Below are 13,444 nucleotides of genomic sequence, written 5' to 3' on the forward strand. Positions count from 1 at the left end.
AAGATGTTTTATCATGTATATTCAATAGAATCCTGAATCCATGCCTACCTGTCAGCGTGGAAACAGAAATAGGCTTTAAGATTTGCACTGGTGAGACCATCTGTAAATCTGCCATAAATCTCTCATTCTTATGTTGATAGATGTGTCCATCTCTCCTGATAGATGGCTCAGCTCTCCTGCTACTCCTTGCATACTTGGTATTCCATTTTTGGGAACTCCAGCAGTTTCCATTTTTCTGCTCATCTTCCCTGTGCCATCAGCATCCAATTGTAGGGTACTCTTATCACACTTCAGAGTCTTCCAGGGGCTCTCAAGTCATGTGCCAGTAGCCCCCGTGGCTGGTTCACATCTAATCCCAAACTGCTTCAGTCTTGGAAGCATCCAATGACAGAGGTCTAACAAACTCTGAGGCCTCCTTTTGGGAGATGTGAAATTTCAGACCCAAATTTCAAAGCCAAAGATGTCTGATTCCTTATGCTCTTATTGCTTCCACACTTCCCCCTTCCCTACCCTTCACTCCTCTATTCAGACTTTTCTGGGGACTCTTGTTTATCTTTGAGTCTTGTTTATCTTGGCATAGGAGGGTGCTAAAGATTAGTAGGGTGGCGAGACTCTACCAGCATCAGAAGCTTATTCCAGGAACAGTTAAGAGGAAGAAGTAAAGACCCTTTTGGCTTTGAGCAGGACAAGCACAGCACTGTGTCTGGCCTCCCAATGTCTTGTTTCCAGAGGAAGGAGGACAAGAATGGTCAGATCTTGTACAGTTCGGATGCTCTGACATGGACTCAGTTCTGGAGGTAGATATAATCTCCATCAAGAGACCAACTGGATAAGTCAGTCTTGGTCCGACCACCCACTTTCAGAGGGACTTTTTACTTTCAAGCTCTGCATGACAATAAACTGCCTTTGGCATCCAAAGGCTGTCCACTTGGAATGTACTTACAAACTTCAAAACTGTGGTTAAAATGCCAGTGAAGGACATGATTAGTTGCAAGCTTGCACATGTCTGTGCAACACCACACTGCAACAGCAACACACCAAACTCACTAAGTGATCCCACCAGTCTCATTTTTGCCGTGCTGCTGCAGCAGTTTGACTCCACCGGCTGTGCTGTATGCCTCAGGTCAGTTCAGGTATCAATAATGCAAGATGAAGTTGCTATGCTGAAGGCAGCTCTCTATAAGCTATTTATCTGCCAAAATTATCACTGGCAACAGAGGCAGGCTCATCTTCAGCATGTGAGGCCTCTCACGTGTGACCCAGCCCTCAGTGCGCTTCCACTTCAGCAGTTCTGCTTTGACTTCCCATCACTGCTGAGTTCGCTCTGGCAGGCATTACCAAATCTACTCTCATGGCTGCTTCTGCCAGAAGTCTTTAGTATTCAGAGGATTTCTAACCATCCTTTCTCACTTTTCACAGGACAGTCTCTGTCCTAGAATTGCCCCGGGACTGCTGAAGAAAAGAAACTCTTGAGCAACTTGCAGAATGGCCTCCTCCATTGTTTCAGAATAATTCTTTTCACTGCATTCCTCAGGCTGTCATGAATCTTCCTCTTGCTCAACCAGCCCTTCCAGTTTGAGCAGAGCTGGACCTTTGATCTGTATCTTCTGAAGCAGTGAGCTTAGGTTAATATTATACCACCACACAGAAGCATGCACGTGCTAAGAGACCCTTAGTTACAAAGACAGGCTCTTTGTAAGACAGTCCACCTTCCCTTTTCTTATAAGGCAGTCTTTAGCTACTAATTTTATGACATTGCCATGTCATTTCTCTATTATATTTTGTTTATAAGAACATGCTAAAAGCAGGAGATGTATTTAATATGAAACATTTGTTTTCACTAGCTTTTACTGGGGAAAGTTAACTTCTAATTTTTTTGGGATCATTCCCATTTTCCATTAAACAAAGTAGCAGCAACTTTTAATTCAATACCTCAGTTTTTTATTCAGTAACTTTGTAATCTACCTATTTTTTTTTGTGAAAAGTGATGAATCAGAGGTTGCTGCAGTTAGTTGGTTCATTATTTTTTGAAACTTTTAAGTACACTGGGGAAAAATAAAATAATTTTTCTGTTCTTGAAATTAGCCTTGACTGCAATATTTGCTGCATGACATGGTTTAATTGATTTACCAAAGTTCCAGCATGAGGGATAAAGAGGGAGTGAATAATAAGAAATGAGAGCCCACTAAATGTCTTTTAACTAGAAAGCAACATATATTTTCTAAAAAGGGTGAATACTATATGATTTAGGCAAAGATTCTTGGGCTATATTATTAAAAAAATCATATTTTGTTCCTAGGTAAGACTGCAAAACACATAGTTCTGCTGTTACATAAAATATTTTCAATTTTTTGAAGGAAAGTCTTAGTGGCCCATTTCTCTTGCAAAGTTTACCTGTGCTTGATGGTGTGCATATAATCACGGCCTAAATAGTGTAATCATAAAGAGCAAAATAATATTTTTATTATTATAAAATAATAACCCCCAAAGTAATGACTGGAGATTTCTTTTGAGCCCTCATAAATACTGAGTCCTATAAAAGCTCAGAAGAGCAGTAAGAATCCATTAACATATATTGTAAATTTTGTGGAATTTACATACTTACAAATTGCAAGTGCTATTTTTTTTCCTCTAATAACTGATAATTTTCCTTAGTTTTATATATGTAGGCTGGTTTAAAATAAAATTATATTCAATTAGTTTACATGCACACTTTTCTGAAGTCAGTTTTCTTTGCTAAAGCTAGGGCTACTCTGCTCTTAGAACCATTTCATAGCACAGAAGACTTACCAGAGGCAGAGATAGTGGATAGAAGAAGCTAAAGCACATCTAGTCACCACAGTAGCTCTCTTGGAATTTTTCCACAGTCACAGTGGGTGTGGAAGAGCTTGTCTATGGAAATATGGAATAGAGGACTATATGTACACATGTACATATATAACTTGGCGTGTGCATGCACATACATGTCCATACATTTATGAAACTGAAAGGATGCTTGTTCCTATGGAGAGATGATCTGGTATGGCAGGAATGTCAAAATTCCTGGATAGACCCTGTCTAGTCACAGGCAGAAAGGCAGGCAAATAGCTGTTTTCTACTGATATTAGTACTGCTACCATCAGTAAGACATGTTCTAGTTCCTAGATAATAAGCAAACTGACTTTTAAAAAAGAAATATTAAAAGTGATTTGGGCTTCTCCAATGGTCTACTGCATTCTGGCAGGTGAGAAGGATTTACTGCAGATCTGGTCTGTCATGGCTACCTGTCCTTGCTCTGTGATCATGAAATGCAACTTTAACGAGTTATGTTTCCTAAATATTTAAACACCTAAACTGTACAATTTGGGAGCAGAATTTTTTGGGAGAAAATGTTGGTGCATGAAGCCAGACAATGTTTTAATGACAGTTCATTGACAATGTTTTAAGTATCAACAAAATGACACTACCACAACCCCAGCAATGTACTATCATCATCAAAGTGTTTAGAACAGCCGATACCTTTGCTGTTAAAAGCAAGCAACTTACCTCTCTTTTCCCATTATGACTAACTGAAGTATTAACTTAGCTGAAATGGAGTTCAGGATAGCAACATAAAGCTAACTTAATCAAATATGCACCTACTCTGGTGACTTCAGCAGAAAACTTCCAGTAGTTACTCACAGTATCTCAGTGGACATTTGGAATGTGTGTGTTTTTCATCCAGGCCACTGCTGTAGCAGTAACATGGCAACATCCTGCAGTGGTTCCCTGCCTCCCTTTTGCTCTCCTGGCCATCATCCTTTCCTCCTTCCCTCTGACTGCTCTTTCCCTGAACTGCAGCCCTGGCTGACAAGGGGACTTTGGCCCTGGAGGAGGCAGAGGAAGTCCCAGATGAGACACATGGCCAGAGAAGTACCGGTGGTAGTGGGATTGTAGAGATGTACAGTCGGGGCCACGATACTGATGGCGGGGCTGTAACACCCCAAGTGTGGTTTGGCAGCAAGGCCTCGTCATCCAACCTACCCCACAGGTTACATGGAGTATCCATCCCCACTCACCTGACACACAGTCTGCAGCCCTGGGTGCTAGTTAAAAGCAGGCCCAGACCAAAACCGCAACCACCTTCTCCCAGTTTCCTGTGTGGATTTCCACCAGCGCCTCACGAAATCAGTGAGGACAACACATGGCTGAGGTCCCTGCTCTTGTCTGTTACAGAGTAAAGAGTGGATAAAGGAAAAAATCTGACACTTCCCTTCAGGGCTCCAATTTGTTGTCATGACCAAATTAGCTGCCCTCAACAGCTTGCACTGTAATAACTTGCCATCACTCTGCTGGAAAATCCTGCAAGTTCCCTGGTGAAATTTCCTGAAACCCCTGATAGCTATTGTACAATGCTGGAAACCATCCTTAATTTTCTGTTTGCCTCTTCCACCAGGGAGATAAATCACATGATATGCCTACACTGACTACCAAGGACAGGAGATGAATTCCAAAAGGAAACATTTCTGCTGGAACACATATTTAATCTAATAAGATTCAAGGTTATCCAGAGGCTGGAGGCTGAGACAAGGCAGATATAAGAATTAAAAGAAATGCATTTAAAAGAAGTAACTTAGAATGCATTTACTATCAAGTAACTTGGTGTAGTGGGACACATCATTACATGGCAAACCTGTCATGACAGCTGCCTGATTCAACTGTTGATGTCTAAATTTAGAGAGAAAAACAGGAAAAAGGACTGAGGTAGGGCTAGCTTAGTTTCTTGCTAGTGTTACATGTTATACATGAATATATTTATTTTCTTTAAGAGTAGGACAATTTGATGTTTAACCTATCTTTAAAATATGAAGCTCTGGAAAACCTTCAACCACAAATTACACTGCTGTATTTCTCCTTAGTCTGGAGAAATTTCATTTTATTAGAACTGTCACTGAGATGTGCACCAGTGATCAGCATTCCAAAACTTCTAGCAGGAGGCCACCATGCCTTTTTAAGTTTAAAGTCCTTTTCCAGAAAAGGAGTATGTATATAAAATGCATGTTGCTCAGAGTACAGATCAGTAGATTTGGTGTCAACATTCACTCCTAGGCAGAAATTCTTTGAGGCAGATGTGAACCCACACATCCACCCCCCTGAACACCGCCTCCTATATTATTCACAGGGTTTCAACTAATAGTTTTATAGTTTTCAAGTTTAGCTTCCTACTCTTGCCCTATCTTTTTCTTTCAATCAAGTCTGTTTCCAGCTTGCTCTGACCTTGGCTGAATTTTTATCTTTAATCATGTCTGGTCCTTCTCTGCCCTTTTCATCACTAAAATCTTTACAATGCAGATGACTAAAGATGACCTTTGACTGTCTTCCTCAAGACAGTTTGGGATGCTTTTTAAATTAAAATCTCATTTCATGACACAATCTATGACACAAGTGATTGTACTGTCAGTGCTTTGTACTGAAGCAGTTTTATTGAAAACGTCTTTTCTTCATAAATAAAAAAGAATATATTTTTAACTTTTTTTCACACATGAACATAAAAACTCTGAAAGCTTTTAGAAATGAAAATACCTATACAAAAATTGAGCTATCAATGCTAAATACTTAAACTTTTGTTCCTACTAACTGAAATACATTTATATCTTCTATCAGTATAAAAATCTTCAGAGTAATGGTAATATCACAAGTATTTCCTTTAACTGAATGTATTAACATTTTCAATACACAGCTTTTCCCAGCAAGTCTGATCTCTATGCCTTTCTTTTTCGTGGAGTTCCATTAAGTTCTGAAGGGGCCATTTGCAGCACTTGCTGTTGCTGCTGCTTTGCAGGAGAGGAGATCCAATCTTCTGAGCTAAACAAAACATAGCACAATGGCTTGTAAACAAAGCTTTTCTTTTATAAATATATGTTATATATTTATATCTTTTTATATATATAGCATCGAGTTCCCACAAGTATAAACAATATAAACCCCATATTTGTACACAGCTTCTTATTAATGTATTTATTTTGTTAAAATCAGGCTAATATTAATAATTTAACTACATAACCACTTTAGTTTTATATGTAGAAAAAATTAAAATACTAACAAGTATAAAAAATAATGAGACATAGTAATGTAGTGAACACTTGTTCTGAGATTCACGGAACACTACTGGGTAAGATTTATATAATCTCAGAAAAATGACTATAGTTCAAAGACAATGATGTAGTCATGAGGAGGAACATGAGAAATGGCAGTTTCATGTCACTTTAAAGATACAGACATACAGATTTCCCAAATTTGTGTGTGTGTGTGTGTGTTCAAATGCTCATCAGCAAAGAGGGAATGAGAACACATACACAGATAAAGAGATAACTGTGTTAAACACTTTACCACCAGTTCACCTCAGATAGTTACTTAGAAAAAACAGTGTAAGAACGATTCTATTCCATAAGAACAATTATTTCTTAGATGAACAGTTGTGTTCATCTATCCACTATTTGACAGCAGACCTTAAGGGTTTTAGACTATCTCAAATAGTTCTGGGTGTAACAGTATGGAATATACCAGAAAATATGGGGAATGTGATGCACAAAAGATGCCAATCAATCAGTTCATAAAGAGAAACAGAATTAGAATTAGTAAGCAAATCTTTATATGAGGCTTAAATAACATCTGAAACTTTAAAGAAATTAAAAATTATGTTGAGATTCAGCTTTATGCAAGCTCTGTTCATTGTTGCTTATTGAATACAAATATGAATTTTAAAAATATGCAGAATAAACCAGTTTTTGTTTTGAATTTAGATTATGGGAAAATAATGACTAGATTCAGAAATTACTTACCTATACAATTTTTTCACTGTATCTCTTTTTATTCTTTTGGGAGGAATGGGGGTGTCAGATATATCTAACATTATAGGCTGAAGCAATGATTCAGCACCTTTATCTGATAAAGCAGGAGTCATACCTATGAAACAGTTACAAGAAAGAACCAATAACAGAAAAATTAAACTTGCTGGTTATAAATGGGCCCTATAACAACAGTTAAACCTTTGAAGTAAGACTTTAGAAATGTCATAAATTTTATGGTTACCTTATATCTGAAACAGAGTTCAAAGGTGATAGTTAAAACTATTTGCTTTCTTTATAACTGTCAAAGAGTAAATGCCGATTTTCTAAACATTATTTGATATTGACATAAAAAACCCCTTGTAACTCAGATGGACAATCCTTGCAGACTGCAGGGTGTTTCTTTTTATAGCACAATGTTTTGATTGTGTTTCCTTAGCAAATGCAATTCAGGTCTTTACTCCACAGTCCTTTCCAAAAGCCTGCCAATGTTCTGTAGCACAGGGCCAGCCAACTAACAGTTATATAATCTCTTATTAGTGAGATCATAGTTTCATGCTCACAGGACACGGATTGACCACATTCTTATTATCTGAACACAATACAGGGCAGTGCTGCTCTAGGCAATATCCAGACCATCATACTACTACATAGAGTTTTTCTATTCTTTCCTTACAATATGACATCTCTAAGCTATTAGTTAATGTTCACAATTTTCATTCATAGTTTGTAAGAGCAGAATACATCTGGTTGCAGTTAACTGTTCTCCTCCTATAGGACACCAAAATTACAATACAATAACCTACCCAATTTTTGTTTTACTAGCTTGAGGCTTTTCTCTTGTTCAGCAAGTTCTTGTTTTTTCTTTTGCATTTCTGGAGTATTCAGTGACTGCATATGTAAATCAAGGTCCTTATTCACATTATCAAGTTTAATCACTGCTGCACGGTATTGCTGAAGAAGATCTAATTGAAGAATAAAATAAATCATGAAACAGTAAGTAAATGACCATTCTGGATTTAAATGCTACCAATACAACCTAAGCAATGTATAAATCCACAAGAAAACATCTTTCAAAAACATTACTTAAAAAGACATCCAAACTTGTGGATTGGTGGCTGTTATTAAAATGACTAAAAAAAATAATATCCAATATTTTGACTCCTCTTTTTTTTGAGTCCACATCTTAGATGACAGTGAAGTACCTGCAAGCTCTGAAAACGATGTGGGAGACTGGTATCGCTGTACATTTTGTTGCCTGTGGGCTCCAAGTGAAATTCTCTACCTCTGGTGACATTAAGTGCTTGTAGCATGTTGTGTTCTCAGTGCTACAAAGCAGAAGCTTGTATTACTTACTTGGATTGTATTCCACCTTGTGGACCAAGTGAACATTTACTGAGTTTCACTCTGTCCCTGTGGAAATCTAATCAAGTAGACTGAGATAAACAAAGGCGTCTTTTGTTGACAATCCTTTTTCCTCTTTAAACATACAAGACAAAAAAATTTTTCCACATCCAGGCCTTGAAAAAATATGTCAAGTAATAAAGGAAGGGTTCAAGTATGTTAGCCTGGATTTAATCACTTTACTTTGAGGTATGAGGTATCTTGCACAAAGCTTAACTAAACACTAAATGACCTTAGGTTTGCCATGTGGTGAAAGATCTCACACACAGAGCTGCTGCAGAGTGACAAAAGGCACTGCAAACTCTTAGTACAGCTTACTTTATAAGTACCTTGCCAGTGAAATAACACATTAAGAAATTTTTATCCTACCAACATTGAAAGAGCATGTCAGAACTAATGCTAAGTGTAAAATTAAGTTCAAAACAAGCCCTGTGTAATGAGATGCTGTCCTTTAAGTGGAATTTTACTATGATTTTCCTTTAAATGTCTAGTACCTATCTAAGTGAAATTAAAACATACCCTTTTCTTGTATCATGATTGTCCCAGTACCGAATTACAGAAAATTCCAATTTAATTTGTATTGGGTAATAACTGAGTTCAACAATTGAAAACCTTTGAACAATTGAAAACAATTGATGATAGACAAAGTGCGATTAACCCAGTGTATTTTGGTCTATAACTGACATGCTTACTGTGTTTTTCCTACACGTAATATATCTTCTACTGAAATGCCAAGGAAAGATCTTTTTAGTCCTTATTTTTTCTCCCTACTCAATTGGTCAGTGCTAAGTAGTTTGCTCATATATAAGAATACTTTAATAGGTACATGTGTTCTCTCCCCACACCTCTCCATTGCACTGTCATGGATAAACTGTCAGGGATAAACCTCATGTCCTTTCTTTTTAAAATTAAGTATTTAAAAACAATCCTGTTTGTAAGTAAGACTTTTCATCATTTTACCCATCAGTCAGGTCAGGTGTTATGTGTCAGAAACTGCATCTTCCACCTTAATTTCTAATCTTTATTCCAAAATGAAGAATCTAAGCACATAAAGAAATGGAAGTGATCCCACAGGCAACAGGTTAGCTTATGAGGTATTCTCTCTTGAGAACACGGAAGAATTTTTCTACCATTGTTTCATAGAGCTCACTTGCACATAAGAAATTCTAAATTGATAATGGTGTTTCCAGAGTAGAAAGACCTAACACTTGTTTTTCAGTGATGCTGGAGTGCAATCAGCTAAAGCTTCTCAGGCTGGCTGTTTGAATGATTATTACTGCTTATATTCCTTTTTTCATAAGACTAAGAAAAAAGGGAATGATCTCATTATTATTATTTTTGTATTTCAGAAAATGTAATAGCTATAATCTTTTCAGAAAAGGCAAATTTATAAACAGAACACTGTACAGCTCCTACTTCTTAAAATAACTTTATGCTAAATTGAAGTCTTCCTTTCTGTATTACATCAGAGAATTAAAAACATAGACAACCAATATAATTTTGTAAGTTTTGTATTTTTATGACTTCATTAACCCACCTATCTGTGCAGAGAAAGTAGAGTAAAGTTTTGGCATTGGTGCTCCAAATACCATTCCTCTGAGTTTGTCCATTGGAGGAGCTTTATTCTGCAGGCCTCCAAATTTTCCATTGCTGCGAATCCTGTCTCCTTCCCGAGTTAGCAAGGTAGGGCAGTGTGTAATTTTTACAACCTGCACAGGTATAAAAATTGGTAATTAATTAGTAACTCCACAGAAAATCCAGGTTTTCAGAACCTTTGTATTTTTCAACTGCAATGCAACTTTGTTGCCAAATGAAAATGTATTTTATGAAATTATGTCATGACTTTGCTTTCAAGCAATAGAATGCATATATTAAAATTAAGCAGTATTGTCAATAATTATGAAGACCCGATTTTTGTTTTGTGTTCTTACATTTTACCAGAACTCTGAAGGCAGAATGTAGATCTACACCCAGAAAAAGCTGATTATCAACATATTTTAGGAAGCAGTGGCAATCAGTATGGTTCTACATTCTTTTGCTCAAACATTATTTTAGCAAACGCATAAGCCGAAAGGAAAGGTGCCCAGTGTCAGGACTTCCTCAGAGACTCTTGTCTGCTAAAACATGTAGCATTAAACCTATACAAAAATTGGTCCAAAGAGATCTAGTAAGTTTCACATCAAGTTTTTAGTCAAGTGGACCTGAAATTTCATCATGTGCCTTAGACTCCTGTGTTTTATTACATACAGAGTGACTAGGAAAGTACGGAAGAACCAGTGTTTAACACTAACAGCAAAACTGAAGATGCTTATTTATCTTTGGAACATGGTCCCATGTGCCATGGCAACATTCACATAATGGAATTTGTTGAATTGAGTTAGTTTTGTCAGTGCCAATAATAGAGATTTCATTCACTGGTAAGTGCTTTGAGACCCACAGACAGTAAGCACACTTACAGCTACCACAGCATTAAACTTGGCAATTACTCTAAGTTTTTAATGTATTAAATATGAAGCTCTGCAATATATCTGTATCACAAAATTTAAAGAAAAACTGAAATATACCTCTTTTCTGTAGTGGTTGGCAGCATCCAAGTTATCTATAATGATAGTATCACCCAAGAGCATACCAAACACTGAAAAACAGAAATTTTTGAGATGTGAAATTTCTCTGATGCAAAATAACTTGAGTTTTGAAAAGTCAATTCTGAGGCATTATTATTACATCTTCTAAGGCAAGTGCAAGGGAAATAGCATGTAGATAATTTTTTGTTTCAACAAAATTCTCTTGAGGTTGAGATAGATATGCAATCCTCTGCTTTGATCTCTTTATGAATCAGAGAATTCATAAAGAAAAAAAATAGTACATTTAACTGCCTTTGGTGTAACTGTTATTTTCCAATAAAATACTCTCTTGACATTTATCAAGACACACAAAATAAAATCCCAAGTTTCATGAAATTATGTAAATGAAAACTTTTTTAAAATCTTCCTGGAAACTCCTTAAAAATCTTCAAAATGTTGAATTTCGTTCTTCGTTTCCTAATGTTTCTTCATATTCAATGAATATGTAGGTTTATCAATGAAGGTTTATCAAAGAAAAAATATTCATAGGCCAATGATCCAACTGAGCATAAGAATCTGCTAATAAAAGTCTGTTCCATATAAAATCTAACAACGTAGTCACGCATGAGATATGTCAAGCAATGTGGTTTTCCAATTCCCCAAGGGGCATGAAGGAGAATTTATAGTTAAAAGTCTGTCAATATCTAACTTTCTGAAAATGCACAGGATTAAAAATTGGTCTTTAATAACCAGTAGAGAGGAATCCTTCAATAGCAGGAAGCCATGAAATAAAATGCAAAACTTACTGAAGAAACTACAGACTCCAGCTCTCCATTTAAAGGAGCAGATCTACTTAATTTAAAAAAAAGTGTAAGAATAGGTAGAGATTGCTATGTTGTTAGAAAGAGCAAGAGGATGATAGTTTCCTAAACTGAAATCTACATAAAAATTGGAAGATTTCTTACAACTATTAAACTGTTTAAGCATAACATACACAGTCATGTACAGTTCAGTCTGCATGTACTTACATATATGCATTACACATTTTTGAGAGGAATAGAACTGGAAACAAAGCCTAACAAAAGTAGTAACTTCTGCAATATGAGATTATAAAATTAATCTTGTGGTGGTCAGTTCCTGCTTTAAAGAGCTTGGGAATAAGGTCATGCTGCAGGAATTTAAAAAAGAAAAAACCTGCCATACATCTCTAAGTATAGAAAATGAAACTAAGACAACAAGCAGAAGAAAGTGGTCACTGTTGAAATTTTCACAACTTTTGTTTAAAAATAATTAATGCTAATACCCTCTTATTTTTACCAACAGAACTCAGGATGAAGGTACACTGGTATTTGCAAACATATCAGTGAAGATTATTGAATACATTATAATTTGTGATGTTTCTGTATTTCATTTTTTAGAAAAAAGAAGTTATTAATGACTTGTTTCTTATCATTTACCTGTTTGACAATGCTCTATGTTATCTGGAAATGTTAGCAGATCTCTGGCAAATACAGGATTTCCAATAGGCCTGAAGAATGTTCTTCCATTTCTCAAGTGAGGTAAAGGTCTGGTTAAAGAAAGGGGAGAGTGAGGGAGAAGAAAAGAAGTAAGCAATTTGTCCTTATTCTAGTCAGGAATCTCCAACTGAATTGAATGCATCTTAACACTTCCACATTAGGTAAATGATCCCACCATTATCTGAAATTCCATTTATAGTAAAGGTGTTTTAGTGAATTGTTATGAGCCTTTATTTCCAACAAATTCATATGATTGATTTATGGATAAGTATTAATGCACTGTATGATGAAAACTGAGAATTTGAACATTATAAATACATTTATACATCAGACCTTTTCTAAAGGGCATTCTTATTATATTAGCTGCCATTTTCATAAGTGAATTATTTTCAGGAGCAGAAATACTGTGGGTTCAGGTTTTTTTTCAGACAACTGAAATAGCAAAACAAACTTCTATTACTACAAATGATTTTAGGAATGTATTCTGAAACTGGACTCTTGAAAGTTATAATCTGATTAGAAGCACTATAATTCCTGTTCTAGAAAACATGCAGACATGAAGAAAAAAGAGATTGTTTTATTTTTTAATAGAAACACCTTATTAAATAAAGAACATCACAAAGCAGTTAGACGTAAATCTGAGATTTCAGCTAACATTTCAGGTGACATTACTATTGCTATAATAATGAACACAGAAATTTGATACTTCAAATCTTTAACTGACGTTTAAAAGTCAAATTAGACAAGAAAAAAGAGTTAAAGAAGTATGTAATACAAATGCAGAACTTTCATTGTTTTTTCTCTACCTGCTCCAATCTGGAAGTGTCTTCTTGTAAATAGAATCAAGGGGTAACACTTGTTGTCGACCTTGAGTTTCATCGAATATAGAACGAGCAGCTTCCGTGGTCAGGGTGACTACACAGTCCATGTCACTTGCCAGGTGCCAAGAGATAACTTTTGCTGCTTCATTATCCTCAATTTGAGCTAAATGTGCAATCTGTACCACAGAAGTTACAACAGTCAAAACAGAAACCAAGACCACGTCTCCTTTTCATAGTAATCATAATAATCCTGCAACTTCAGACAGACATTTAATTCCCCTGTTGATGGCTCTGTTAGAGGAGCTGGTCACTGGATAATATCTCATCATTAC

The 13,444-nt window shown here is 36.1% G+C and overlaps 1 protein-coding gene across 1 annotated transcript in view; it reads right to left on the reverse strand.

Annotated features, from left to right (window-relative positions):
• Positions 1-5,407: 5,407 nt before the first annotated feature.
• The window catches only part of SMCHD1 (structural maintenance of chromosomes flexible hinge domain containing 1), a 67,123-nt gene continuing 59,086 nt past the window's right edge, over positions 5,408-13,444 (reverse strand). The window contains exons 42-48 of the mRNA XM_066329533.1: positions 13,098-13,288; positions 12,232-12,341; positions 10,775-10,845; positions 9,748-9,919; positions 7,613-7,771; positions 6,801-6,924; positions 5,408-5,823 (exon numbers count right to left, since the gene is read on the reverse strand). Of these exons, the coding sequence (XP_066185630.1) occupies positions 5,721-5,823; positions 6,801-6,924; positions 7,613-7,771; positions 9,748-9,919; positions 10,775-10,845; positions 12,232-12,341; positions 13,098-13,288 (930 nt within the window). The 3' untranslated portion in view covers positions 5,408-5,720. The remainder of the gene's footprint in view (positions 5,824-6,800; positions 6,925-7,612; positions 7,772-9,747; positions 9,920-10,774; positions 10,846-12,231; positions 12,342-13,097; positions 13,289-13,444) is intronic.

The sequence above is a fragment of the Sylvia atricapilla genome, chromosome 1, assembly GCF_009819655.1.
Source record: "Sylvia atricapilla isolate bSylAtr1 chromosome 1, bSylAtr1.pri, whole genome shotgun sequence".
Taxonomy (NCBI): Eukaryota; Metazoa; Chordata; class Aves; order Passeriformes; family Sylviidae; genus Sylvia; species Sylvia atricapilla.